The sequence below is a fragment of the Neovison vison genome, chromosome 2, assembly GCF_020171115.1.
Source record: "Neovison vison isolate M4711 chromosome 2, ASM_NN_V1, whole genome shotgun sequence".
Lineage (NCBI taxonomy): Eukaryota > Metazoa > Chordata > Mammalia > Carnivora > Mustelidae > Neogale > Neogale vison.
In genome coordinates this window covers 184467723-184493372 of record NC_058092.1, presented here as the reverse complement: position 1 = coordinate 184493372, position 25650 = coordinate 184467723, and the positions used below count along the sequence as shown (strand labels likewise).

Sequence of the window (25650 nt, the reverse complement as noted above, 5' to 3'; positions counted from 1 at the left end):
TCATCTCGAGGCTTGGGTAGGATTTCCTAATAACAGATTTCCCTGAAAGGGCGTGAATCTTCCCAGGACCAAGCAGATGACCAGCTCTGTGTTCCTGTTAAAGGATCCAAAACTTGAGGGGAAGGAAAGAACCAGGGCTGCCCAAAGGAACAGAGGGGGAACATAAAAAAAGTGATGAAGTTCTCGAACCTAGGTGAGGTTCAGTGGGGTGAGGTTCGGAGCCGACGGCTAAAGAAAGAATTCTTAAGACGTCTCTGGTGCAAAAAGGTGGTTTATTAGAGCACGGGGACAGGACCCGTGGGCAGGCAGAGATGCGGCTGCCCCGAGCCTGTGAGGAGTGTCTGGTTATATACACAGGAGTTGGGTAGGTGAGGACAAAGGGGTGTTCAGAAGAGCTATTGGGGCAAAGAAGACTGTCAGGATATTGAAGGCCTGGTTACTATCAAGCCAAGGCCACTTTCCCTCTAATGAGGCACTAACATAAAGACAATTGGGAGTCTCCTGGTGGAATGTTACATTCCTGCTATCAAGCGTCCTTGTTAGTGAGATTTAGGTTTTAAAAGAAATTTAACTTTATTTACTTTTCCTTCTACCTCCGTCTCCTTCGGTTTTTTTACGGAGGGGAGGGTGACGTTAGGGCTTGAGGAACTGAGTTATGTGTCTTTGGAAATTGGGCTATTGATAAGGTAACTTCTTTGTTGTAAATCTCAAGGACATTTGTAAACCAAGAGAGACTCCTGCCTTGCAGGACTGTGATCTCTGCAAGATAACCATTTGCTCTTCTTTTAGGGCAGTCAGGGATGCCTGTGGAATGCCACACATATTACCAAGGGGAATGGGTGGAGAGGGGGTGCAAGGCGCCAGCCCCTGCTCCGTTCTCAGCCAGTCTCCTACTCCCTCATCAAAAGGAACAAAGGAGGTGAAAGTAAAATTAAAATATACGCTAGCAGCTTACCACATATCTGTGACTATGCCAAGTACTTCCCATTTCTTCTCCCACTTAATCCCCACAGCAATGTCTGAGCCCACTATCACTTGTGTTTACATTTTCTAGAAGAGGACACTGAGGACTGGAGTAGACCAGGAACCTGGCCAAGGTCAGACAGTGCAACTGGCCTTTTGAGCAAAGTCCCTGTTTCTTAGAATTGTCGTCCAGGGCCCCAGGAAATGGTTTACAAAAGCACCCCCCTACCCTGGAGGAGGCTCCTGGGCTGCCTCCAGAAATCTCCCCACCTTTCCCAATAGGCTTCAACACCTTTTCCAAGTACGTGTTCTTCCTGAACTGGGGAGCCTGACCCGAACCCCACTTTGATCCCGAAGTCTACAGCAGCACTGCCCAGGGGGCAGGACCCCAGCCAGAGAGCTGGGGTTCCCTGGGGGGGGCTGCCCACCCCCTCCTCAAGAAGAGACTTCTTATCCTGGGCTCTCCAGAGGACAAGGTCAACTGTTCCAGAAAGAGTGTTCCAAAGGGCGTGTGGAGTGAACTGCCCAAGAATGGGCAGCGAGCAGGTGGCAGAGCCACAAAGGGACAGGTTTCCTGGCTCCTGCTCTGGGTTCTTTCTGGGACCCCTGCAGGGCCCTGGCGTTTGGGAGCTCTTCTGCTGAGCCTTCATTTTGGCCTCTCCTCTAGGGCTGTGTTGCCCTAACTGTGCCTGCCCTGGAAGTGAGTCAGTCCTTTGAGTCCTCCCTTGTCATTTATAAATGCAGATAACAACTCTGGCCTCCTTCCTTGGGGAGAGCTCACTAATAAGCATTTGAAAGCATTCTAAAGGAAGGGCTCCTCAGGGGCTGGCAGGAGAGAGGGAGGGGCCCCACGTCCAACCCAGCCTCTCTGCACCTCCGGACCTCACCCTCCAGGAAACAGGCGCCCCCTCCCTGAACTCCCTCCACTACCACCAAGTAGATGCTAAAAACACCAGCTGTGTGCTGGGGTCTGCTTCCCAGGGACCCCCATATTGCCACCAGGCAGAATCCCCTTCCCCTTCCCCATGAATCTGAGCCTTTCCAAAATGAGGGCTATGCCAGTGGCCTTCCTCGCTCCACAGGCCCAAATGCATTTCCATTTCCAGCCCGGAAGAGAGAGACTGGGTCTCCTGTGGGAGATGCTTGTCTTTCCCACCAGCGGGGAGCTTCCCCACAGGGCGCTCTGGCTTCATGCCAACCCTCTCTCAGGCTCCTGCCAACTCTCAGGCATCTCAAAATGCACCTCTGACCCGGCTGAGAAGAGACAGAGTTCATGTGCCTTCCAGCCATACCCAGCAAAAGCCTGTGACCAGGGTCTTAAACCTCCAAGGAGAAAGGAAGTCCTTCAGTCATGGTAGGGTCCCGTTTGACCTCCCTCACTGCCCTCCAGAAAGTTTGATTCTGAGAAGATCCCCCTCCTCTACGTCCTCCCCTGCTTTCTCTAGCCCTTCTCCAAGCAGGGGTTCACATCAATGCTTCAGGACCAAGGCTCCTCAGAATCCCACTGCCCAGAAGCCACCTCCTGGTTCCCAGCTTTTCAGATGGAAATCAGTTTCCAGGATGGTGGGGTTTTCTGTGAAAAGACTCCCTAGGCCACAGCTGATAGAGGCAGGTCAGCATGGGGCAAGCTCCCCCCCACCCCGGAGGAAGGGACAGGCCAAGAGGTTGGCCAGAATGGGCCATCAGAACCCCTGAATGTCAAGGCGGGGGTGGGCCTCCTCAAGACGGACAGAGATCTCTTCTGTGCTCTGAACAACTATACCCATAGTTTCTCAGATGCTCCCAGAGGGCCAAGAACCTTGAAGGCAGGCTGGGGTAGGAGCAGCAGGGCTAATGCCCAAGAAGTCTAGAAGAATGTTCTTCCTCTTTTTGCCACTGCCCGGCTGTGCAGGGTTGGATCAGGCACTGGGTTCACCTGCAAAACAGGAACAAGGGTGCCTTGCTTGTCTGAGGGGCTCTGGATCCGCAGTTCAGGACTGGGAAGGACCCCAGCCCTGCCATCATGTGAGCCCAGGAGGAAGGCATGATCTACAACAGAACACTGAGGTGCCTCTGGTTTCCTGGGAGCCACTTTGGGGCAAGGAGGGGAGTGAAAGGAGGCACTTTTTTTTTTTTTAATCTGCATGGAGAGATATTACCAAGTCTATCCGGCCTCTTCCCATGGCTTTGGGGATAAGGAAGGGCACTGTATGACAGGCACTTGAGGAGGATTGTGAATCCCATTATATAGGTGTGGAAAATGAAGTCAGAAGGCTTATCACCTGGGTCACACAGTGATTAACGGTGGAGGAAGAATTCACACGCAGGTCTTCAATCCATGCCACTGCCCTCCCTGCCGCACAGAGGCTGACCCCATGGAGTGTGCTCTGTGTGGTACTTGGGCGTGTTCATATATTTGGGCACCATATAAAGGTAAAGGAAAGAAGTCTGTGGAACAGGAGGCAGAAAGAAGTCTGTGGAACAGGAGGCACCTTTATACACCGTATAAAGGTGAAGGAAAGAAGTCTGTGGAACAGGAGGCTGACCCCATGGAGTGTGCTCTGTGTGGTACTTGGGTGTGTTCATATATTTGGGCACCGTATAAAGGTGAAGGAAAGAAGTCTGTGGAACAGGAGGCAGAACAAGAAAAAAAGGCTTCATGATCCAGAACCACTCAAATTAAAAAGATGGGGAATGTGGGAACTTGGCCACAAGCCTGAGTTAATGCCCTAGAATGATGTGGCTGCTAAGGAAAGGTGAAAGGCAGAGGAAAGGGTGAGAAGGTGGGGGGGAGTGAAAAAGTGAGATTGAATTATTCAAAGCCTAGTGCCCAACACACAGCTCGTATTTATTGAGTACCTACTATGTGCCAGGCACTGTTGTCAGTGCGTGACTTTACGGTGGGTACTATTATCCCTATTTTGTAGATCGGGGAAACTGAGGCACAAAGAGATTATATAACTTTTCCAAAGTCACCCCGACAATAAATAACAACGCTGGGCTACATGGACAGGGAAACTGAGGCACATAGAGATTATATAACTTTCCAAAAGTCGCACTGACAATAAATGGCAATGCTGGGCTATACGGATTTTACAGCAGTGCCCTGAACTCCGAGTCAGTCAAGGGAGCTTGATATCACCTATCACAGTTCTGGGTCCTGACAGTCAGAGGGACTCTGAGAACTGTGAGCGCTTCCATAGGGAGGTGGGCTCAAGATAGTAATGATACGAATAACTAAGGTTTAGGGAGCACTTACTACAGGCGAGGCACCGTTCCACATGCGATACATAGAGTAACTCCTTTCATCTTCACTGTGACTCTGGGAGATAGGTACTGTTATTAGTCCCATTTTACAGATAATCCTCAGGCAAGCCACAGGAAGAAAAAAAAGCCCAAAGAAAATCAGATGTTTGGCCTGCAGAAGGGGGTCTCGACAGGGAGCTCTCCCTCCCCGCTGCTCCTTCTGGGCTGTTCTGGGCAAAGAAAGGGTGATGCGAGGCAGAATTACCCACTACTGGGCATTAGGAACCGGAGCCCTGGCCCAGGGTGGGGTTAGACTCCCTGGTCTCTAAGGTCTTCCAACTCTAAAACTCTGCCGGCCACTCAGGACACAGGAGGAGCTGGAGGGAGACTGGGAAGAGGCTGGATTCCAACATTTTCCTCAGATGTCTGGATAGAGGCCCCACCCCCAGAAAAGGAAGGAATGGGCCAGTCACTCTCTTCCATCTGCTTGGAACCTAGGATCTTCATTCATGTGACACAAGTCTGTGGTGGTGGTTGTCGGGGCCTTGACAGGGGATAGAGTAATGAGAGGGAGGTGGCCTCCCATGCAGCTGGAGGGACCTTTTGTTGGGCCTCTACTATGTGCTGGGCGGAGGCTTTGGCATCTCATTTCCTCTCCTGGAGACCATTTTTTACAGAGGCAGAAACTGAGACTTGCCTGAGGGGGAAAGTGCTGAATGCCTGGCCGCTGCTGCCAACGCCAGCAGTCATGGAGGTGAGAGTGTCCCCACTCTCTTCCCGGAGCTCAGAGCTGATGCAGCAGCCACCCCTTCCCTCCTTCGGCGCTCCCATGTATTCACAGCTGCCTCTTCTTTCTTTCTCAGGAGGACCCCAGGGTCCTGGACACCGGGGTGGGTGTCTGGGGGTCAAGCTGGGATGGGGCAAGGAGGAGGAGGAAAGGGAATAGGGACTGGGACGTAGGGCGCGGGGAGAGGTACAGAGTTAGTGGGCATTGCTGCCAGGGCTCCAGTGGGGTGTGTCGCTTACTTTGGAGGGGCGCTCGGCCCCTGCGGAGAGAGGTGCATCGCGGAGGCGGGCCGGGGCGCAGCTAGCAGGGGACTGTGCGGCGGGCACAGGCGTGCCGGTTGCCATGGCGACGGCGCTGCGCGAGCACCCTCTCTCGCTCCCGCCAGGGAAAGCGCCGGGCAGCCGGCTGCCGGCCGCAGAGCGGGGCAGGCGGCTGCGCTGCGCGGGAACCCGGCCACCGCGGGGCTAACTCTGGGCCCCGAGGAGGAGTGAGACCCCGCGAAGGGCTTCTTCCTGAGGGCGCACGCACCGCCGCCCACCCCGTCTCCGCGCGTTTCTGCCGGGTTCCAGACTCGATCCCTGGAGCGCAGAGGTAGAGGCGCGGGCAGGCCAGCCAGTGCCTGGAGACCCCCTCGCCCTGCCAGGGCGGAGGGGCCCGCTGTGCCCTCTCCAGAGCCAGTGGGAGTGGGCAGCATGGAGGGTGAGTGAGCCCGGAGCTGGGGCTGAGGGTGGGCTGCAAGTGGGAGTGGGTCGGGTACTGACTCAGGAGCAGTGAACCAAGGGAGAGCGAAGGGGCTGGGGTACCTGCTCACTGAGGGCTGTCCAGAGCCAGACACTGTGACAATGTGTGTGTGTGCATGCATGTGGTGTGTTTGTGTGTATGTGTGTGTGTATGACAAAGACTGAGAGACACAGAAAGACTTAGAGTGCTCTGTGGTGTGTGTGGTGTATGTGTGTGTGCCAGAGACAGAGACGGAGAGACAGAGAGAGGGAGAGACACGGGCCTCCATGTGCCTGAGCTTGGCCGTTGGCTTCAGTGGAACTGTGACCCATTGATTTTACCTGCTAGGAGTGGGAGTACTGGGGGAGATGGAATTCCAGACAAGATTTCTTCCAAGCAGAGAGAATTTTTCTCCATGGAGAAAAGGTGGATTTATGGACCTGATCACCAGGACTCTAAGGTTTAAGTCCCAGGCATAAGGCTGCTTGCTCCAACCTTACCAAGAGGAGGTCCAGACTCCTATCTCAGCCAAGGTGGGCAAGGGAAACCATATGTAGGCTAAGAAACTGGAAGACTGAGGGCTGGTCTACTGGCTTGCTGGGCGTCTTTGGGGGTGGTGTCGAAACCTTTCTGTGCCACTGGTTCACCCACCTGTTGAATGGAGAAATTTACATTTAGCTGGCTTCATAGGTGGCTGTGAGAGTAAAATAAGATAAGATGTGTTGAACAAATCCATACCGGTAAGAGAGGCTTCCTTCCAGAGATAATAAAACACTGAAATTCCAAGGAAGTAATTGCAAACACTGCTGGTGAGAAGGAAAAGAGTTTCACAGCACCTCTTGCATGCTGCACTTATTGGATTTGAAAAGTGCACGCACACAAAGATGCAACAAGGAATGCATAACCCAAGATGAATCTGGAAGACTGGCAGGATCTGTAAGAACAGTGGTAGCAAAACAGCAGCACCCGAGTGAACAGGAGCCGGGGGAAATTAACAGAGAGCAAAGCTCTTTCAAAGTCCAAGTAAGGATATCACGAAGGAATCTGCTCAGGGTTGGGGATATGTGGTATAATCTTAACACACAAGTGAGGGCAAGCAGAGCAGGACACAGGCAATTTTATACCAAATGATGGAATAAAGAGCATAAGGAGGAAATTGAAAGCCAAGGTAGGTGATGGCAAGAAGGCATCGAAGCCCAGACAAACGACATCCCGGGGATGGGGAGGCCTTGCGGATGTAATCACTGCCTTAAAGGAAATGACAATGAATAAAGCGAAACCAGAAAACTAAAGATGGGCAGATGTCCTGATTTTCAAAAAGGAAGCAAAGATAGATTTAGAGAAGAAAAAAAAAATCTCTAAGCTGCTAAGGTTAATATCAGCCTCTACTAAAATTCCAGAATAAATTATCAAACACGTAGTGAACATTTCAGAAACAATAAAGCCATGGAACATCTCAAAATTTTTTCAAAGGATGCTGTCCTGTACGCTTGCAAAGAGATGAGACTGAGCATTTTCAGCTCAGTGCAAAACTGGAAACCATTGAGTTGTCCATAATTAAGTAAATTAAAGGATGAAACATCTGCAGTGGGATAGTATATAGACAGTAGGAACTGCGTTTAGGATTTTATTTATGGGCATGAAAAGATGTTTTGTGCCTACTGTGAGTAATCTTTCAAAAGCAGGTTTTAGAACACATGTGTAGTGTGATCCCCTTTTTGCAAAATTACATAGGTTTATTATTGGATATATAGGTAAACCATATGCAGAGAGACATCTTCGTGTGGATTGCCCTGCTTCTGAAAGTGAACCCTAAGACAAGGGCTCAGGTCTGGGGAGTTTGATGCCTGAAAGCCGAGGTCAAGAGAGTGAGGTAGGAGAGAAAGAAAAATGGGTGCAGGAATGAACTGGGGCTTCGCTGTGGGCATCTGAGGGCTCTATCCCTCTCGGGACCCTCTGGGCAGCATGCAAAAAACACCCAAGATTTGCCTCACACCAGAAGGGGAGGGTCTGCTGTTTGCTCCTCTCTGCTGGTTGAGGGTTACCCCTTCTGCACTCCTAGAAGGTTCCTGTTCTTGGGTTCAAAGAAAGTAGAGCAGAGAGACGCCTGGGCGCAGGCTAGGCCAGGCACAGGAAGTACAAGGAACAGTCCACTACAGCTGGGATCTTCAGGCTGAGGAGATGTGGCAAGAAGCATCACATACACACTGGCCATGGAAGTTGCCTCACATGTGAAATATCAGTAATGTTCATTCTCTTCTTTCATAGCACTCAGAACTGTTTCATAAGAAGCACATCATTTTTTACAAAAACTTTTTTTTTTTTTGCAAAAAGAAAGAATGTAACAAGAAGACCCAGTAGCAGTGTCCACTAAAGCAAATCAGACCAAACTCACCAGTTTCCTCTTTCAGACTGGGTTTCTGAGAGGAACAGAGACGGATTGCAGGATTTCAGCAGGGCACAGCAGAGATCTTGGGTGAGAGCCCTGGAAAGTGATAGAAAGATGTGGGAAGGGGTTGGAGGACTGCCAGCAGGGTTTTCCTTAAAGGCTTCAGTGCAACTTAGAGGTCCCTCTGGCTCTGGCCTTGACCTGACATTAAGCAATGTAGAGGGAAAATAAAAGGCATGCTTATCAGATCTCTGAATAAGAGCCACAACACCCACATGGCAACAGATTCAAGATTTGAGGCTATCTCAACATTCAGAGCAAAACCAAGAAAATGAAATGTAAACGTAAGCAGAAGGCAACGTCCTTAACTCCAGTCCAAACAGTCAATTGTGTACATTTACGATGAGGGAGCTCTGGTTTGAATTCCTGGGCAATATAAGGAAGTAAATTCCTGGGCAGATGAAAGCAGACTGATGGTGTGCTGATCCTAGAACCCCTTTCCCTGAAGAGCCCCTGGTGGTTCCAGTGGGACAAAGGTGGGGAGAAGGAGATGATCCTGGGGGCCAGGGGCTCACTTTTGCTCTCTGAAGCTCCAGGGAGCAGAACTAGGACAGGTAGGGGCAAGTTATACTAGACGATGCAACTCAGCTGTCAGGAAGAACATTCTAGCACTCAGAATTGGCCTAGAAGCTATTTCCTCACCAAATCTCATGATCCAGCTTGGACAAGGGGGTCTGGTGGGGGCCTGAAGGGGGAATTCTTGGGTGGCTGGACCAAAAATAGGGGCTGGAGGGATCTTTGGGGGCCAGAAACCTTCTCCCAGGACCTGCAGGTGGACACTGGGGTCCGCTGAGTCACCTGCGGAGTTGTTGGGGACTGCCAGGCAACAACCCCATCAGACTTCCCACTGGCCTTGGTGGTGGTACGCAGGACTATAAGTCAGCAGAGCACAGCAAATCACCCCCACTCCCAGTCCCATCCCAATCTAGTGGCCCCCTTGGAGCCCCTGGTACCCTGTTTAGCTGCTGCTTGGACCCGGGGGAGCTCTGTGGCTGAGGGAGGCCTGGAGGCTGGGAGGAAGTAGGCTCATACTAGCTGAAGGTAGGTGTGCTGTGGGGCAGCGGCCCAGGCGAGGGGAGAAGGTCACAGGAGAAAGGAGAAGGAGAGGAGCAAGCCAGCTGGTTTCCCTCCAGTGCCAGACACAGAAGTATCTTGGAGGTTAAAGTGGGTCCTGCTTCTCCATGCCCCTGGAGATGTTGCCAGAAGCACTGTGTCCTGTTATTTTTTGCAAAGCACTTCACATCTTGGAGCAGCTCATCCAGATAGGGAAGTGGGCAGAGAGATAGCATCACCTCCATTTAACAGGTGATAAAATTGGGCTTAGAAGGTGCAGCTTGCCCGGGCTTGAACTAAAGCAGGTCTGCTGGCTTCTGCACCAAAGACCCAGATTCTACCCAGATTCTAGGGACACTTAGGGCTGCCACCCACATGGAGTCCAGCTCTCCAGCTATGTCCCAAGGACCATCTGCCCCTTCCTGTCTTATGAGGACTTGGAATGGGCGGGGTCTCAGCTGCTGCTGGGGAAGCAGAGGCCAGGTAGGTGGATGTCTGGTTCTCACTGGAGCCATCTCTCTGTCCGAAGGCAGTCTGTCCTGCTTCTGGCAGTGAGTTTGAGACAATAATTGCAGTAAGTATTTCTGTTCCAGTCACTGGGTGGCCGTTCCACTGCAAATACCTCAGGTTATTAGAGCCAAGAGAGGACTGGGTAAGCAGGTGGTCAACCCTGGTTTTAGAAATGAAACGGAGGCACAGAGAGTGGAACTGACAATGCAGCTAATTTCTATCAGATCTATTGAAAATACAAATAGAAGAGAATTCAATTCAGTCTCTCCTTCTCAAAAACCTTTTGCTATTCTCTCTTTAATAACTGAAATTACACCACCAGAGCTTTGTTTTTCTTTCAGATTTAAGGTTTGACTCCCTTTGAAATGCAAACACCAAAAAGAGACACTGCACTTTAAGCCGTTATGAATCATTTCCTCATCTGTGTGAACAAATTCATCAGACTCTTCCCTGAAAGAAGATCATGCTAGGAATGGGGAGAGAGAGTGCATAAGTAGCTTGGGACAGGGATGTTGACGCTCCAGGCAGTGATGCCTGTTTGGGAAGTATTGGGTGGGGGAAGAATGGATCCCAAAGGAGTTGGCGCTCACTTCCATTACTTCTCACTTAAGCCCAAGGTAGCCTGGCTCTGCCTCTGGTTACTGTGTGCCTGCTTCTTCAGGAAAGGTTTCAGATGACCTGTGTAGTATTCATGGTGTCAGCTTTGCAGCTGGAGCCTCGGGGAGGCAGGGACCCCTCAAATCAAAGATCCCCAGTTGCTGCAAAGGGACACTGGAGGTCATAATACATGGTCTGATAATACCGAGAGAGGATAAAAAAATTATCAGAGATGGCAGAAAAAGAGCAGGTGCTGAAACTCAGACTAGGTCACCCAGCCTACTTGATGGACCCTGAATCCTGGAGCCAAGGGCCTCCTGTGTTCTAAGAGCATGTCTCTGCTCTGAGCTTTGATTCCCTATCTGTGAAATGAAAATTTTTCCTTTCCTTGTCAGAGATAACTTGATGCTGTATAAAAAGTATTTCTTTTCATTTTTTAAGATTTTATTTGTTTTAGAGAAAGAATGAGAGAGACAGAGCATGAGCAGGGGGAGAGGGACAACCAGACTTCCCACTGAACAGGGAGCCTGATGCAGGACTCAATCCCAGGACCTTGAGATCATGACCTGAGCCAAAGGCAGACGCTTAACCAACTGAGTCAACCAGGTGTCCCTGTATAGAAATTATTTCAACAAAAATGGAAACAGTATATATCAGAGCCTAGGGAATACAGCTAAAGCTGTCCTTAGAGGAAAATTCATAGCCCCAGGATCTGTATTAATTGCAACAATTTATTAATTGTCTGCATGGTCTATGCCCTGTGCCAGTTAGTGGGGATTACTCTGAAACGAAAGAGTCAAAGTTTCTGCCACTAAGACATTTCCACCTTAGTGGAAGAAAAAACATTTCTGTACATAGCTGAAATAGGAAACTGAACATGAGCAGTACTACAGGCAGACAGAGAGGAAGCAATCATAGAACCTGGAAAGGATGCTCCTGGGCATACGCTTGGCCTTATCTAGAGCAGGAGAGAGGAAAATCTTTCCCTTTCTGCTCTTCCCTTAAATCTTTTCTACCCTTCTTTTTCTTTTCTTTTCTTTTTTTTTTTTTTAAGATTTTATTTACTTATTTGACAGAGGGAGACACAGCAAGAGATGGAACACAAGCAGAGGGAGTGGGAGAGAGAGAAGCAGGCTTCCCACTGAGCAGGGAGCCCGATGCGGGGCCTGACCCCAGGACCCTGGAATCATGACTTGAGCTAAGGCAGGCACTTAATGACTAAGCCACCCAGGTGCCCTCTACCCTTCTTTTTATTTTTTATTATTTTTAAAAGATTTTATTTATTTATTTATTTATTTGACAGAGAGAGAGAGAGAGAGCAAGAGAGTTCAAGCAAGGGAAGGGGCAGAGGGAGAAGAAGCAGCAGGCTCCCCACACAGCTGGATCCCAGGATCCTAGGATCAGGACCTAAGCCAAAGGCAGATGCTCAACCAACTGAGCCATCCAGACACTCTCTTCTACCCTTATTTTTCTAAGGCTTGGAATTCCTCTAAGTGTGCTGAGAGTATAAGCTTAAGATGTGAGTAAAGAGCAGCTCAGTAACTTCAATTTTTACTGAGAGGTAAACAATTTGCATCAGAACCTTCTTTCCTGAATCCAGATTTTGATGAGTAAAACAGAGAAAACTGGAGAGCTCCAGATGGAAGCGAGGAGAAATAAAAGGGGTTTAGAGTAGAAGGGAAAGTGCAGAAAGAGTCTAGTTTGGCTCCCATTGGCTGCTGCGGCAGCTCTTTAGCCATTGGCCTTGGCCAACCCAAAGGATTCTTAGGAGGTCCATCCACTCCTCCTCACCAACAAGGGGCTGGCTTGCGAGATCCCTGTTGCTGTGGTGGGTGCCTGGGATGCGGTGGGTTTTAGCTTAGCTGCCAGGAGGGAGGGAGGGAGGGTGGGAAGTGAGGTCGCAGGTCTCAGAAAGCCTCCCTCCTCAGCAGTGATCTCCCTACACACCCACATTTCCCTTACCTGTCTTGCCCAGGCTGGTTTCCTTGGGGTCAAACCCAAATGAGCTGGAACCTGTCACCCCTTGGTCCCCTACAGCTGCCTGGTAGAGAGCTAATATAGCCAAGATACAGCCCTTATTTAGGTCTGTGAGACCCTTTATAATTTTACTCTGATATCTTGCAGAGCCTTATCTAACAGCACCATGAGGTGGGGGGATGCAAGAAGTCCAGGCCGTCCAAGAACAACACAGGGAGGTGCGGGGGAGCTCCCAAGTTCACAGAGGAGTACCGAGGGACGACATGCAGGATGGAGCTCCCCCATCAGCAGTCCCCAAACAATCCCAAACTAAATACACCTCCTTGTCAAAACCACGCAAAAGCAACTTTAGGACAAGTTCCTAAGCTAAGCTTTTCCTTCAAACCAAGTTAGCCCCCACCAGCCCCTCTTATACGGAGTGACCACCACTGGGCCAACTCTCAAGGTCATGTTTTCTGACTGCAAGGTCCTTTCCTTTCCTCTCTGTGCCAGCAAAGTCTCCGTGGAAGATTGCGTGGCCTGTGAGATGAAGCAGAGGGAGGGCTGGAATCTGATCCGGGGAGCAGGAATTCTGGGGCTTTCTACCCTACCCAGCTGTCCCTGGGGTTTTGAACCTGGACTCCCCAGATTCCGAGGAGGCCTAGGGATGACCAGCTTTGATCTCCTTGTTTTAGTCAAGACGATAGGCTGCAAGCTACAGAAACTGTTTATGGCTAATTTAACCAATGATGCAAATTTATTGGAAGAGTAGGGGCAGATCATCCAACAGAAGGAAAAGCTGTGTTATTGAGACTCAGAGTCAAATCTGAAGCAGAAGAGGTCTGATCAGTTATCCTTTGGCCAGGGGCCAGTGCAGACTCCTGACTGACAATCTCTCTAAAGGGCCCACAGAGAGGGCTTGCTCCCTAAGGCCAGAAGGGGTAATGGGAGTGAGGTGAACCACAACCACAAATGCCTGCCGTTCCCTTGAAACTGAATAACCAGTGCGCTTTTTTTTTTTTTAAGATTTTATTTATTTATTTGACAGAGATCACAAGTAGGTAGAGACGCAGGCAGAGAGAGAGGGGGAAGCAGGCTCCCTGCTGAGCAGAGAGCCCAATGTGGGAATCGATCCCAGGACCTTGAGATCATGACCTGAGCCAAAGGCAGAGGCTTTAACCCACTGAGCCACCCAGGTGCCCACCAGTGCACTTTTTAAGAGACGGATCCAAAGCTGCCAAAGACTGTGGGTTCTGTCTGGACCGGCATTCCTTGGCCTATCAGGACAAAGCTCTAGGAAAGCATCTGTGAAGTGAATTCAGATGCGTCAGAGACGGGGAGTTTGGCAACTCCCACAATGCCAGGCACTGACTGTAACCACCTCGGAGGCAGGGACTTGGAAATTCAGTGGTTCTGTCCTTGGAAATCACCAGGGGAGCTTTTCAGAAAAATACCAGTGCTGGGACCCCTAGAGATTCTGATTCATTTGGGGGCGGGAGTTCTGTATTGTTAGAAGTCAGGTGATTCTGACTTGAGTCAGAGTTCAGAACCACTGAGGCAGTCAGTTTAAAATCACACTTATCAGAGCTTCCTTCTGATTAGAAAGGTCAGAATGCAAGTTAGCGAACAGGAAAATAAAAATCACTTGAAACCTCCCTGTGGATAAATACTATTTTTCTTCTTCTTCTCCTTCTTCTCCTTCTCCTTCTTCTCCTTCTTCTCCTTCTTCTCCTCCTTCTCCTCCTTCTCCTCCTTCTCCTCCTTCTCCTCCTCCTTCTCCTTCTCCTTCTTCTCCTTCTTCTTCTTCTTCTTCTTTGTCATTTGTTCACACACACGTACACACCCTTTTATATAGAATCCAGATTTATAATATATACTATTTTGTAGCTATTACAACCCAGGGTCAGTATTTGCTCTCACACCATCAGATCTTATCCCCTGGGAGAAGTCCCTAGAAGTGGAATGGCTGGATCCTGGAGCAGGTCCACTCTCAGGGCGCTGGATGGATGCGCCCCAGCTGCCAAGGGTTGAGGGGCTTTGTGCCCCCCCCCAGGGCACAGTCACCCCCTGGCCATCGCTGAGCACTTTTCTTCTCTGCCAATCGAATAGATAAAAAAGTTCTTTAAAATTGCCTTTTTTAAATCACAAACGAATTTAAACTTTTTGTCTTGTGCGTTTATCAGCCATTTGTGCTGTTCTGTGTTGTAGCCTTCAGCAGCTCCCTGGCGCCTCTCCGTCCAGGTCAAGGTCCCCCAGGAGGCTCTCAGGAAGTGGCTCCTGAATGGTGAGCCCCAAGTCTCTGGCCAGGGGTGGGGGTGGGGGTGGTGAAGCTCCCTGTGGTACCAGGAGAGATCAGCAGGTGGCGATAACGATGACTTTATTAGTGGGAATTGCTGAGAATTCCAGGAAGCAAATACCCAGCCTGATTCCGTGCTCAGGACCATGGTTTTGGTGGTGTTTTCTCTCCTGCACATCTTTTGGGCTTGGTGGGGAGGTCCAGACCAAGAGCATCATAAAGATCTCATCCTCACAGTTGTGTTGTTGACACTGTTGATACTGCTGGTTAGGAGCTAAAGTGCATGGGGCACTGAGGTCTTCTCGCCCATCATCTCTTTAGCTCTCACCGCACCTCCTTTCATTTGTGTGAGCTTATCCCCATCTTACCAATGAGAACTCTGATTTCCAGAGAGGGGACATGCCCTGTGCTAGGTCCTAGCCAGAAACTGTGTGTTTCCATTTTCAAGATGGGAACCCTGAGCTCCCCAGAAGGGAGGCGGTGTTTCAGTCCGTTGGGCAGGCTATGACAAAATACTGGTGTGAGGGGCTTCAAAACAACAAAAACCGGGCACCTGGGTGGCTCAGTGGGTTAAGCTGCTGCCTTCGGCTCAGGTCATGATCTCGGGGTCCTGGGATCGAGTTCCACATCGGGATCTCTGCTCAGCGGGGAGCCTGCTTCCCCTTCCCCCTCTGCCTGCCTCTCTGCCTACTTGTGATCTCTCTCTGTCAAATAAATGAATAAAATCTTTAAAAACAAAACAAAACAAAACAGAAACCTGTTTCTCACAGTTCTGGAGGCTGGAAGGTCTAAGGTCAAGATGCAAATTTGGTGTCTGGTGAGGCCCCAAATCCTGGTTAACACACAGCCCTCTTTCTGTTGTATACCCAGGGAGCTCCCTGGGGTCTCCTTCATAAAGGTGCTAATTCCATTCATGACAGCTCTCCAGTGGAATTTAACCTCGCCCCAAAGGCCCCATCTCCAAATACCATCCCACAGGGGAGTAGGTTTCAATTTGTGAATTTTGAAGGGACGCAGAGTGGACACAGTCGGTTACCTGGAGGCACCAGGAAGGAGACAGGAAAGAGGACTGGGACTTCCCAGTTGGGGTGTGTCCACTATTTCCAGAGCCTTTGGTCCAAGCCCTTTGAATCTGTGGCTCTCAAACTGGAGTGTGCTATCAGAATCACCTGGGAGATGTGTTAAAGCAGTTGGGTTCAGGTTCCCTAGATCAGAGGTGAGGCCCGAGATCCTTTCATTTCTAAGTTAGCAATGCAGATGCTGCTGGCCGGGACCACCCACGGAGGTATCAGTGTACCCCCATCTTCTCTCTGGCCCTGGGCTTTCTGTGGCCCAGGATTTGCTGGCTTTCTGAGATCATCAGAATGCCTTGGAGGCAACCACGATTATATCCTGAGACCACCACGATTATATCCTGAGACCTCCAAGAAGCTCCTGGGGTAGGAGAATGACTTAATTGGGTTCAGTGGATAAGATTTTCACCTGCTTTAATGTATCCACAAGGGCCCTTGTCCAGAAAGGACAAGTCCAGGGTGTTAATGAGGTCTCTGGATGCTGGTATGGATCCGCTGGGGTGGGAGGGCTGCCTGCTCCCAGCTCAGCTCCCCCCAACCCAGGAGAGTTGCTAGGAATCCTCCCCAAGAAAGGAACATTCTGCAATGCAGCAATGGGCACTGAGGATGGGGACAGATGCCCAGCCCAGCGGAGTGTCTAGAGATGGGCAGGGTCACTCCTGGGCACTTCTCAGGACAGAGTACAGAATATGAGCTCTCTAAGCAGTTTTCTAAGGCCAAGTGAAGGGCAGGGACAGACAGACTGGAGTTCGGGCCGGGCAGATTGTGTCAATTTCCTCTACATGCGCACATGTGCAGATTTCTTTGAATCATGAGGACAGATCCTGAGCTGATCTGGGGCTCAGGAGGGGTGAGTTGCTTGGGGAAGCTCCCAACAGACTCTGGGATGGGGTTCCTTCCAGAGGAGCCCCTGAAGGCCTTCCAATACTAGCCATGTCACCTGTCACCTGGTTTCAAAGTTCATCTTCCCTTCCTTTTTCCCTTCACGCAACTATGTATCCATCCACCAACCACGTACTGAACCACTGAAGATAGGCAGGCACCGACGAGACCCTGGGGATTTGGCTGCCAACTGTTCTTCAGGACCTGGCTTTCAAGGGTGGGGAAGAAAGCCCAGTCAACCTGAAAACAAAGAAAATATTGACAGCTGGAGGAAAAGAAAGAAGACGTAGCGAGAGATAACAAATAGGAGGGCACCTACTTGAAATAGAGCAACTGTGTCAGGCTTCTCTCTGAGAAGACAGCCTAGTCTAAACGGAGAGCTAAAGGGGAGGAGGAGACAGGAGCAATAGAAAGGGGTAAAATACTTGGGGCCGGAGAAAGTAGGAGCGTGTAGGAGCCAGCGCAAGGTGTCCAGAGTGGAGTGGGCAGATGGGCATGTGGCAGGGGATGAGGTCAGAGGTGGCAGCAGGAATCAGAGCACAGAACGTCTGGGCAGTTGAAGTCAGAGCTCGGACAGTGAGGGGTCTAAGCCATAATCCTTAGTGGCTGCTGCCAAAACCATTGGTGAACAGCTAATGGGATCACCTCCACTGGAAGAGCATGGGACTCTTGATTTCGGGTTTGTGAGTTCAAGCCCCACATTGGGTATAGAGATTACTACAAATAAATAAACAACCTTGTAAAAAAGTTATCCAGCGATCAGGGAATTTGTAAGCTGGATGTTGGGCCATTGATAATATGAGACATCGTTGTCAATTTTGTTAGGTGGAACACTGATACTCCGGTTATGTGAAGGTTTTTTTAGTCCTATCTTTTAGAGATTCCGGTTATGTGAAGGTTTTTTTAGTCCTATCTTTTAGAGACTCCGGTTATGTGAAGGTTTTTTTAGTCCTATCTTTTAGCGATACGAGCGGAAATGTTGACGGATGAAAGGAGGTGATGTGCTATTCCAAAGAGAGGTGGGTGAAATCAGATTAGCCTTGGCCTAATGGTTGTTGAAGGTAGAGGATGTATGCGTGGGAGGTCTTTATACTCTTCGCTCTTGTAATAGTTCATTAAGCTGCATACTCGTGTATGTCCACGATACCATTCTCTCTTGTCCACGCTTGACATCTTCTGTAGTAACATAAAGGTGTTTGGGGGCAACTGGACGCTCGCGAGCGGCTAAGCAGGAGGCTGGCACCTATTCCTCTCGCTGTGCCCCCAAAACCCGAGCATCTCCACCTCCACCAGCAGGCTCTCCACCTGCTCCCCACCGCCTTGTGCCTCCGCTGCTCCTGCTGGGTCCTCCAGCCCTAGTCATGCCAGCTCCTTGGCCCCAGAGCGTCTCTAGTCTCCAGATCCCAAGCCTCCGGTGGGTCTCCAGGCTAGTGGCTGAGCTCTGGATGTGACAGAAGACTCTTCATCCCCTGGAACAGGCTACATCCAGTCCCAGAGGAAGGCAGGAGGAGAGTTTATGAGACGATATCATGAGTCACCACATTTAATGGCTTCCCAGAGGAGCTGTGGTCAGACCTGGAACTGCTCCTTCCCACAGGTGGCTGGGTAGGCACATGCTAAAGCCTGGATGGGATCCAGAGACACACGGAGTGGGACCACCTCAGAGACATACTCCCGAGCTCCCAGCAGAATGTAGAAGAACCCCTCTGATCTCGGTTCTCCCATTTCAAATGGGGCGCATACCTCACAGGTTTCCCTCAGGGGGTAATTGGGAGGGTTAGACAAAATAATGCATCTGTAAGTGTTTTGTTAAAGACTGTGCGAATGACGCTATAGATACCACGGTGGGAGAGAATGAAGGATGTATGGTAGCCTTGGCTTTGGGTGGTCTTCTGGTAAATTTCGTGTGTGCCTTTGCTCCTTACCCAGGTTCAGAGTCCTCTTCCATTAGCCCTTCCTTTACTGCCTTCTTGCCTTTCCCAGCTAAAGTTCTGCAGAGGAGATGAGGAGGGACAACAAAGATTTTGAGGGTATAATAGGAGACTATTTCAGGAGAAAACAGGTGGTGCGCTCAGAAGACTCTAAGAGAGGGACTTTACAGGGCAGAGGGGAGGGTGAGAACCAGCAAGTGGTGGGCAAGGACTGGCACTGGCAACCACAGGAAGCTGTGGTGCAAGGAGAGAACACGGTGTCACTGTGGCCCCAGAAGAGCTGGAGTCATGGGATGGGGTCACCTAACAGGAGCTGTATCTGTAAAGACAGCCCTGCAGGCAGAACTGGGCCAGGCAGGGAGGGCGTCGGGAGACAAATGCCCTGATGTCTGTCTTCTCCTGTCCTTCAGTCTCCTTCAGTGCTTTCCATTGGCTGAACCGGGTCAGAAACCAGAAGGCAAGATGTAGTTCTTAGAGGTCAGCCTCTGGGGCAGACAGCAGGGCTAACAAGGATGGAGCCCAGATGGGGCAGCAGGGTGGGCCTTATGGGAATGGAGAAGAGCCAGCATTGGGAAACGAGTTCTGGACGGGATGAGGCGAAGGTATGAGATCAGGGTTTGGGTGCTGTGGGTTGAAAGTGCATTCAGTGGCTGTTGCAGTTGAGCTCCTAATTGGGGTACTGGGGCATGGTCAGGATTTGGAGCGCAAGACAGTGTCATCAGGGGCAAGAAGTCAGTCATCTCTTCTTTGCCTACAATCCTGACCAGTATGCTCCTTTGCTTCTAGGGGAGCCCTCCCAGCCTCCTAACAGCAGCTGGCCCCCAAGCCAGAACACGAGTCAGGCCAAGGCCACCCCAGCTGCAAATCTCACCTTCTCCTCCTACTACCAGCACTCCTCCCCAGTGGCAGCCATGTTCATTGTGGCCTACATGCTCATCTTCCTCCTCTGCATGGTGGGCAACGCCCTGGTCTGCTTCATCGTGCTCAAGAACAGGCACATGCGCACCGTCACCAACATGTTCATCCTCAACCTGGCCGTCAGCGACCTGCTGGTGGGCATCTTCTGCATGCCCACTACGCTCGTGGACAACCTCATCACTGGTGAGTGGAGGCAAGGGAGGGAGGCAGCAGGAGTCCCCGCCACCCCTGACATCATTGCTTGGCCTGGTCTCTTGGCCAAGGTGTCATTGTCTCAAACTCTCCAGACAGTCTTGTGGCTGAGGGATTAGGTTAGAAATAACAGATACGATGAATTAATTATTCTCTTCATGGCGGTTGTATGACTTCCTCTTCCATCGTTAACTAATCCTCACACCAATCCAATGAATTATGCGTTGTTATTATTATCCTGATTGTAAGGGATGGGGAAACTAATGCTCAGAGTGATGAGGGACAGGTCTGTGGTTACACAGCTAAGTGTCCAGTCCCATGTCCTCACACCCATATTTCTAACCACTACACCATTCAGTCTTACTCTCCTGGGTAGCTCCTCTGGGCAGAGCTAGAACCCGCAGGTTTCCTCTGAACATGGACCTAATAATCCACTTATTTGAGTTGTTCTCCGACCAAAGAGAGTTCGGTCCTATAGGTAGTGAGCTCCCTGTCACTGGGAGTGTCCAAGTAGAGACTGGCTGGCCATTCAGTGGTAGAAGGAATTCCATGGTAGAAGGAATTGAAGCAGAACTAGACCACTTAACCTCTAAATTCCTGCCTGTTCATCCCACAAATGTCAGAAGGCTCACACTGTCGTCTACTCTCTCTCATGTGATTTAGTCTTTCTTGTTTCGGAATAAGGTTACTCAGACCCTGAGACTCTATTTGGGGAAGGACTGGTTTCCAGAGCCATGGAGATGCCTAGAGATCTGAGCTTGTGGGCTCTGCTTGTGGGCTCTGAGCTCTGAGCGCCCGGGAGCTCAGCTGCAGAGCCTGGATTGCTCCAGTGGGAGTGACTTACCTGACTTTGGGGCAGGGGATCACAGCCTGGGTTTTTGTAGATTTCAGGATCCAGGAAGTAGAGCCAGAGCCATCAGCTTTCCCTCAAGTGTGCTGGCTCTGTCTGGAGGTACCGTCACTCACAGCTGGATCTCAGGTTCCGCCAGCACTGCTGAACATAAACTGTTCATCTTTCTCCTTCCCAGCACACCTAGACCTACACATAGGTGTGCACGCACACACACGCAGAGGTGCACAACCTAGAGGCACGCACATACACACGCACCAGTTAACAATGACACAGTGAGGCCATTAGTTGGTTACAGAGGTGTCTGCCAGCCCTTTTCACCTGTCTACGTTTAAAAAATTGTTGGAATAACACATTCACATGGTTCAATCGTCAAAAACTATCAAAAGGTTTCCAGAGAAAAATGTGGCTTCCGTCCCTGTCCTCTGGCCTCCCCGCTTCTCTCCTGGGAGGAAATCAATATGGCCAATTTCTTGTGTCGTTTTCCAAAAGTATCTTTTCTTAAGACTTTATTTGTTTGATGGAGAGAGAGAGAGAGCTCAAACAAGCAGTGAGAACAGCAGGCAGAGGGAGAAGCAGGCTCCTCGCTGAGCAGGGAGCCCAATGCAGGACTCCATTCCAGGACCCCGGGATCATGACCGGAGCCGGAGGCAGATGCTTAACTGACTGAGCCACCCAGGTGCCCCTCTTTCTAAAGGTACTTTCATGCAAGAACAAGCAAATTAAGGACACACTGGCTTCCAAAACAGTCAGTTCTGCATCTTTACTTTTTTTTTTCCAGCTTAAAAATATAGCGTGTAGATTGTGGGATTCATTAAAATCAGTTTATATGGAGTTATTCCATATTGATAAATAAAAGAGTTTTTCATTCTTTTTGCCACTGCCTGGCATTCCACTGTGTGAACGTACTGTAACTTATTTAACCAGTCTCTTACTACCGGGTATCTGGGTTATTTTTAACGGAATCTTCTGCAATAGAACAAAGCTTCGTACAGCTAGCTTTTCTTTCCTTTTCTTTTTTCTTTTTTGGAAAGAAGTTGCAAAAGGTTGCATTATTTACATCTGCTGCTCCCGGTGCTATGTAACTTCATTCTGTTGTAAAGACCCTCATTTATTTTTTATCCCTTCCCTTCTGTGGCCCTACCTGACTACATATTCTCTTCCCTGCCCTCTAGGCAAACATTCTACTCAACATAACGTATGTCTTCTTACTTGTATGCCTTCTTACAAATTGTGCATTGCAAATGTGTGCACATTTTACATTGAAATATTTTTGTCCAGGTACAATTTAATACGCACACAAATCCTCCTCCTTTTGTGGACAGTTCCACAGGTGTCGAGGGTCATACACAGTCATGGCGCTACCACCACGGTCAAGATAAAGAACAAGGTCCGTCTCCTGCCTCGACTCCCCAACTACTCCCTTGTCACTTTTCTGGGTCAGGGTTTTCCTAGTTATTCTTGTGGGTCTATTGTTAATTTGATGGTGTGGTTTGGTGTTACAGAACTCATTCTTTTTCTGACCTTTGCCACTAAGACTTCTATTTACTTTGCCCTGCGGACATCTCACCTGCTGTTGCTGAGAGCTCCCTGCTGTGCTACTGGGTGGGGGGTGCTTCTGCCCCATTTTACCCTCTGGTCTCCTAGGGATGGACACCCAGTGGCCTCTACTCAGTGGTGGGTTAAAGCCAGCTGCCTGGGTCAGTGACGTCATGGTGGTAGTAGGAACTTGGCCATGTGGGGAGGTATTGGACTTGGCAAATGCTATAAATCAGAGCGTTTTTAAAATTAAAATTTAATTTTTTTAAGAGCTGATTTACCAGCATATCGCTGCCTCCCACTCTCCAGCACTATGAACAGTTGGACTATGAGGGAATGCGTCTGGGATATGAACTTGGGAGAGGACTTGCCGAATCAGGGCATTTGCACGTTCCTGCTTTTCCAAAACAGAATCAGATGCTCTTCATGGTGATGTGGGCTTTCGTGATGTTCCCCAGCACCCACACCAAACTCTCACACTCACCCAGAGTGATTCAGGGGCAAAGAGACGTGAAACCAACGAACTCATGACCCCTCAGCTCTCTCATCTGTAAACAGGAGGTCACATTAGGGTTGTTGGGAGGATGGAGCGAGACAGTGCCTGGCACTCTCAGCAAGCATGCAGGCAGAAAGGTAACTGGGGGTGGCTGTTGGGGAAGAGGGAACCAGCCTTGGGAGAGGGCTCCTGTGGCCAGGCACAACAGACAGAATAGGTGGGACCCCCAGACCTATAGGGGCAGAGACACCAGGCAGTGACCAACACATGGCCTCAAGGAACCAAGATGTGGATCCGCTCTCAGTCCTGAGGCCAAGTCCTGGTCTCTGGACAGAGCGAAAGCCTGGGAATCAGAGCAAGACACCGGCGGGGCTAGATCTGCTCAGTGTCTCCCCCACCTGGGAGTCAGGCTCTCTCAGTCCCAGTGGTTCTCAACTCTGGCCACCACTCAGATCCCTTGCATAGATCTGAAAAGTACTAATGTCCGGTCCCACCCCTAGAGATGCTGATTGTAATTGGTCTGGCATGGTCAGGGCACTGGCTGTTTTCAAAGCCCTCGGGTGATTCTAGTGAGTGGCCAGGGTTGAGAACTGCTGGTCTAGAACTTGAGGCAGAAAGCCAGATTAGGCCTGGCTGGTACAGAGCTCCTGGAGAGAAATCACTAATCAATATAAAGACTGTCTCTCTAACAGTGAGAACTGAACACAGTGGTATAGACTGGTCATTTTGTCGCTTCTGGAAGTGCGTAAGCAGAGGATGACCACCTAGCAGGACATGGGGGAAAGATCGGAGCCACAGAGGGGACTGACCTAAATGGCCCAAGGTCTCCAGCTCTTTGTGGATGAGACACTTATTCCGTCGTGGACTCTGTCATTACAGGGTGGCCCTTTGACAACGCCACGTGCAAGATGAGCGGCTTGGTGCAGGGCATGTCCGTGTCGGCGTCTGTGTTCACACTGGTGGCCATTGCTGTGGAAAGGTGAGAGGGCTCCTGGCTGGGTCATCCTCGGCTGACAGGGGCCCAGAACTAGGAAGAGTCACCATCTCCACTGTTGTGCCGACCAGGAGGCTGGGGCTGAACCGTGAACCGTAAACGGAGGGGCTGTGGGGCTGGCTGCCCTCTGCACTTAGGGGACCTGCAAAGAATACCACCACCTTCGTTTAGAAGGCTGGGAGGCAACTTCTGTGAAGGTTTACCAGGGATTCCTGGATCCTATGAGAGCTTGAGGGCAGTCCTTGTTTCCTGAGCATAGAATCTTGCCACTCACTTGTCTGAGCAAGGAAAATTAGTTTCAGGGTAGGGGTGTGGGGGTGCGGTCAGAGTGTGGCCCTGCTCCTTCACTGACCTTCCCCATTCCTCCCAAGCCTGCCTGCAGCCTCCTTGCTGGTCCCTGGCAGCCCAGGCCTCCCTAGCTCCCCATCTACACCTTACCTCAAGCTACTTCTGGTCTCTTCTAGCCCCTGATTGCATCAGATTATCTGATTAGCATGAGTGGGTGAATGGAATGGAGCCAGGGGCCAAGGAAGCTTCGCAAACAATAAAACTGACTCAAATGCATGCCTTAGGTCCTCCTGCCCTCATCCACTTCCGTGAGCTCTTGCACTAAGGGTTCCTCTGGGCATTTTTCCCCAGAGCATGGGAGGCAGGCAAGGATGCTGGCCCAGATGACATAGGGACAGCCCATCATGTAGAGTCAGCCCCTGAACACCAGGGGTTTTCTGGAGAATCCCTGAACAGCTAAAAATGTTCTTTGATGAACCTACCTAATCAGCCTACTCGAGGACAGAATGTGCAGGCTGATCCCTTTGCTAGCTGCCAGCTAATCAGCTTATGCGCCGGAAGTGCACAGACAGGATTGTTTTCCACGCCTCCCGCAGTTGCTTCCCCCTTCTTGGTTTTGCCTTTGTTCCGCAATACCGACTCCCTTGCAGTTGAGAACCAACTTGCTTGCCAAAGAACCTAAAATTCTTGAGCTGCCCTTGGAAGCTGCCCACGGTGCCCACACACCGCCAGTCCCCACAAGGGGTAGCTTTCCCCTGAACCCCTCTTGGGGATGGGGAGACAGGGACCCTCGGGCCGGTGGTGAGCTGGCTTCTCTCCCTGCCCCTCAGGTTCCGCTGCATCGTGCACCCTTTCCGCGAGAAGCTGACCGTGCGCAAGGCGCTGGTCGCCATCGCAGTCATCTGGGCCCTGGCCCTGCTCATCATGTGTCCCTCGGCCATCACGCTGACTGTCACGCGCGAGGAGCACCACTTCATGGTGGACGCCCGCAACCGCTCCTACCCGCTCTACTCGTGCTGGGAGGCCTGGCCCGAGAAGGGCATGCGCCAGGTCTACACCACGGTGCTCTTCTCACACATCTACCTGGCGCCGCTGGCGCTCATTGTGCTCATGTACGCGCGCATCGCCCGCAAGCTCTGCAAGGCCTCGGGGCCCGCGCTGGCCGGCGGGGAAACGGCGCCCCAAGGCCGCCCTGGGGCCCGGCGCAGGGCCAGGGTGGTGCACATGCTGGTCATGGTGGCGCTGGTCTTCACGCTGTCCTGGCTGCCGCTCTGGGCGCTGCTGCTGCTCACCGACTACGGCCAGCTCAGCGAGCCGCAGCTGCACCTGGTCACCGTCTACGCCTTCCCCTTCGCGCACTGGTTGGCCTTCTTCAACAGCAGCGCCAACCCCATCATCTACGGCTACTTCAACGAGAACTTCCGCCGCGGCTTCCAGGCCGCCTTCCGTGCGCAGTTCTGCCTGCCGCGGTGGGCCGGCCCCAAGGAGGCCTATTCCGAGCCGCAGCCCGGGGAGCTCTTGCGCGCCCGGCTCTCCGCGGAGGGGCAGCCCGGCGACTCCGGCCTGCCCTCGGAGTCCGGCCAGAGCAGCGGGGCAGCCCGCTCTGTCCGACTCCCCCTGCGCGGGGCCCGGGTGGCCCATCATGGCATGGCCGGGGAGGGTCCTGGCTGCGGCCACCTGCCCCTCACCATACCGGCTTGGGATATTTGAGTGGTACTGGGAGGGCGGGCCCTTGATCCCAGGGGCGGGGGTCCCCTGAGGGGAGGGGGTGGGGTGCCTGGACAGGATAGCAACGCGGGTAGTGGGGGGAGGCGGTGCGGCATGCCTCCTTCTCCCCTGCAGGACGGTGGCAGCGGCTAGAGCTATCTGGTCTACTGCTTTCCACCTCGGAGAGAGGGAAGGAGCCGACTTCCCAGCAAACCCTTCCTCCC

The 25650-nt window shown here is 51.2% G+C and overlaps 1 protein-coding gene across 1 annotated transcript; it reads left to right on the top strand.

Moving 5' to 3' along the window:
• The first annotated feature begins 5667 nt into the window (after positions 1-5667).
• On the top strand, positions 5668-25429 carry NPFFR1 (neuropeptide FF receptor 1). The gene is made up of 6 exons (XM_044236824.1): positions 5668-5674; positions 14469-14544; positions 18501-18541; positions 19229-19543; positions 23317-23416; positions 24550-25429. Exons 1-6 carry the CDS (start codon positions 5668-5670, stop codon positions 25427-25429), a joined length of 1419 nt encoding a protein of 472 aa, XP_044092759.1.
• The last annotated feature ends 221 nt before the right edge of the window (positions 25430-25650 follow it).

Coding starts and splice junctions, on each gene's coding strand:
- NPFFR1 (XM_044236824.1), top strand. Junction 14,545..18,500: donor CAGGAAGTGGCTCCTGAATG/GTGAGCCCCAAG, acceptor TCCCAGCTAAAG/TTCTGCAGAGGAGATGAGGA. Junction 18,542..19,228: donor GGACAACAAAGATTTTGAGG/GTATAATAGGAG, acceptor CTTTGCTTCTAG/GGGAGCCCTCCCAGCCTCCT.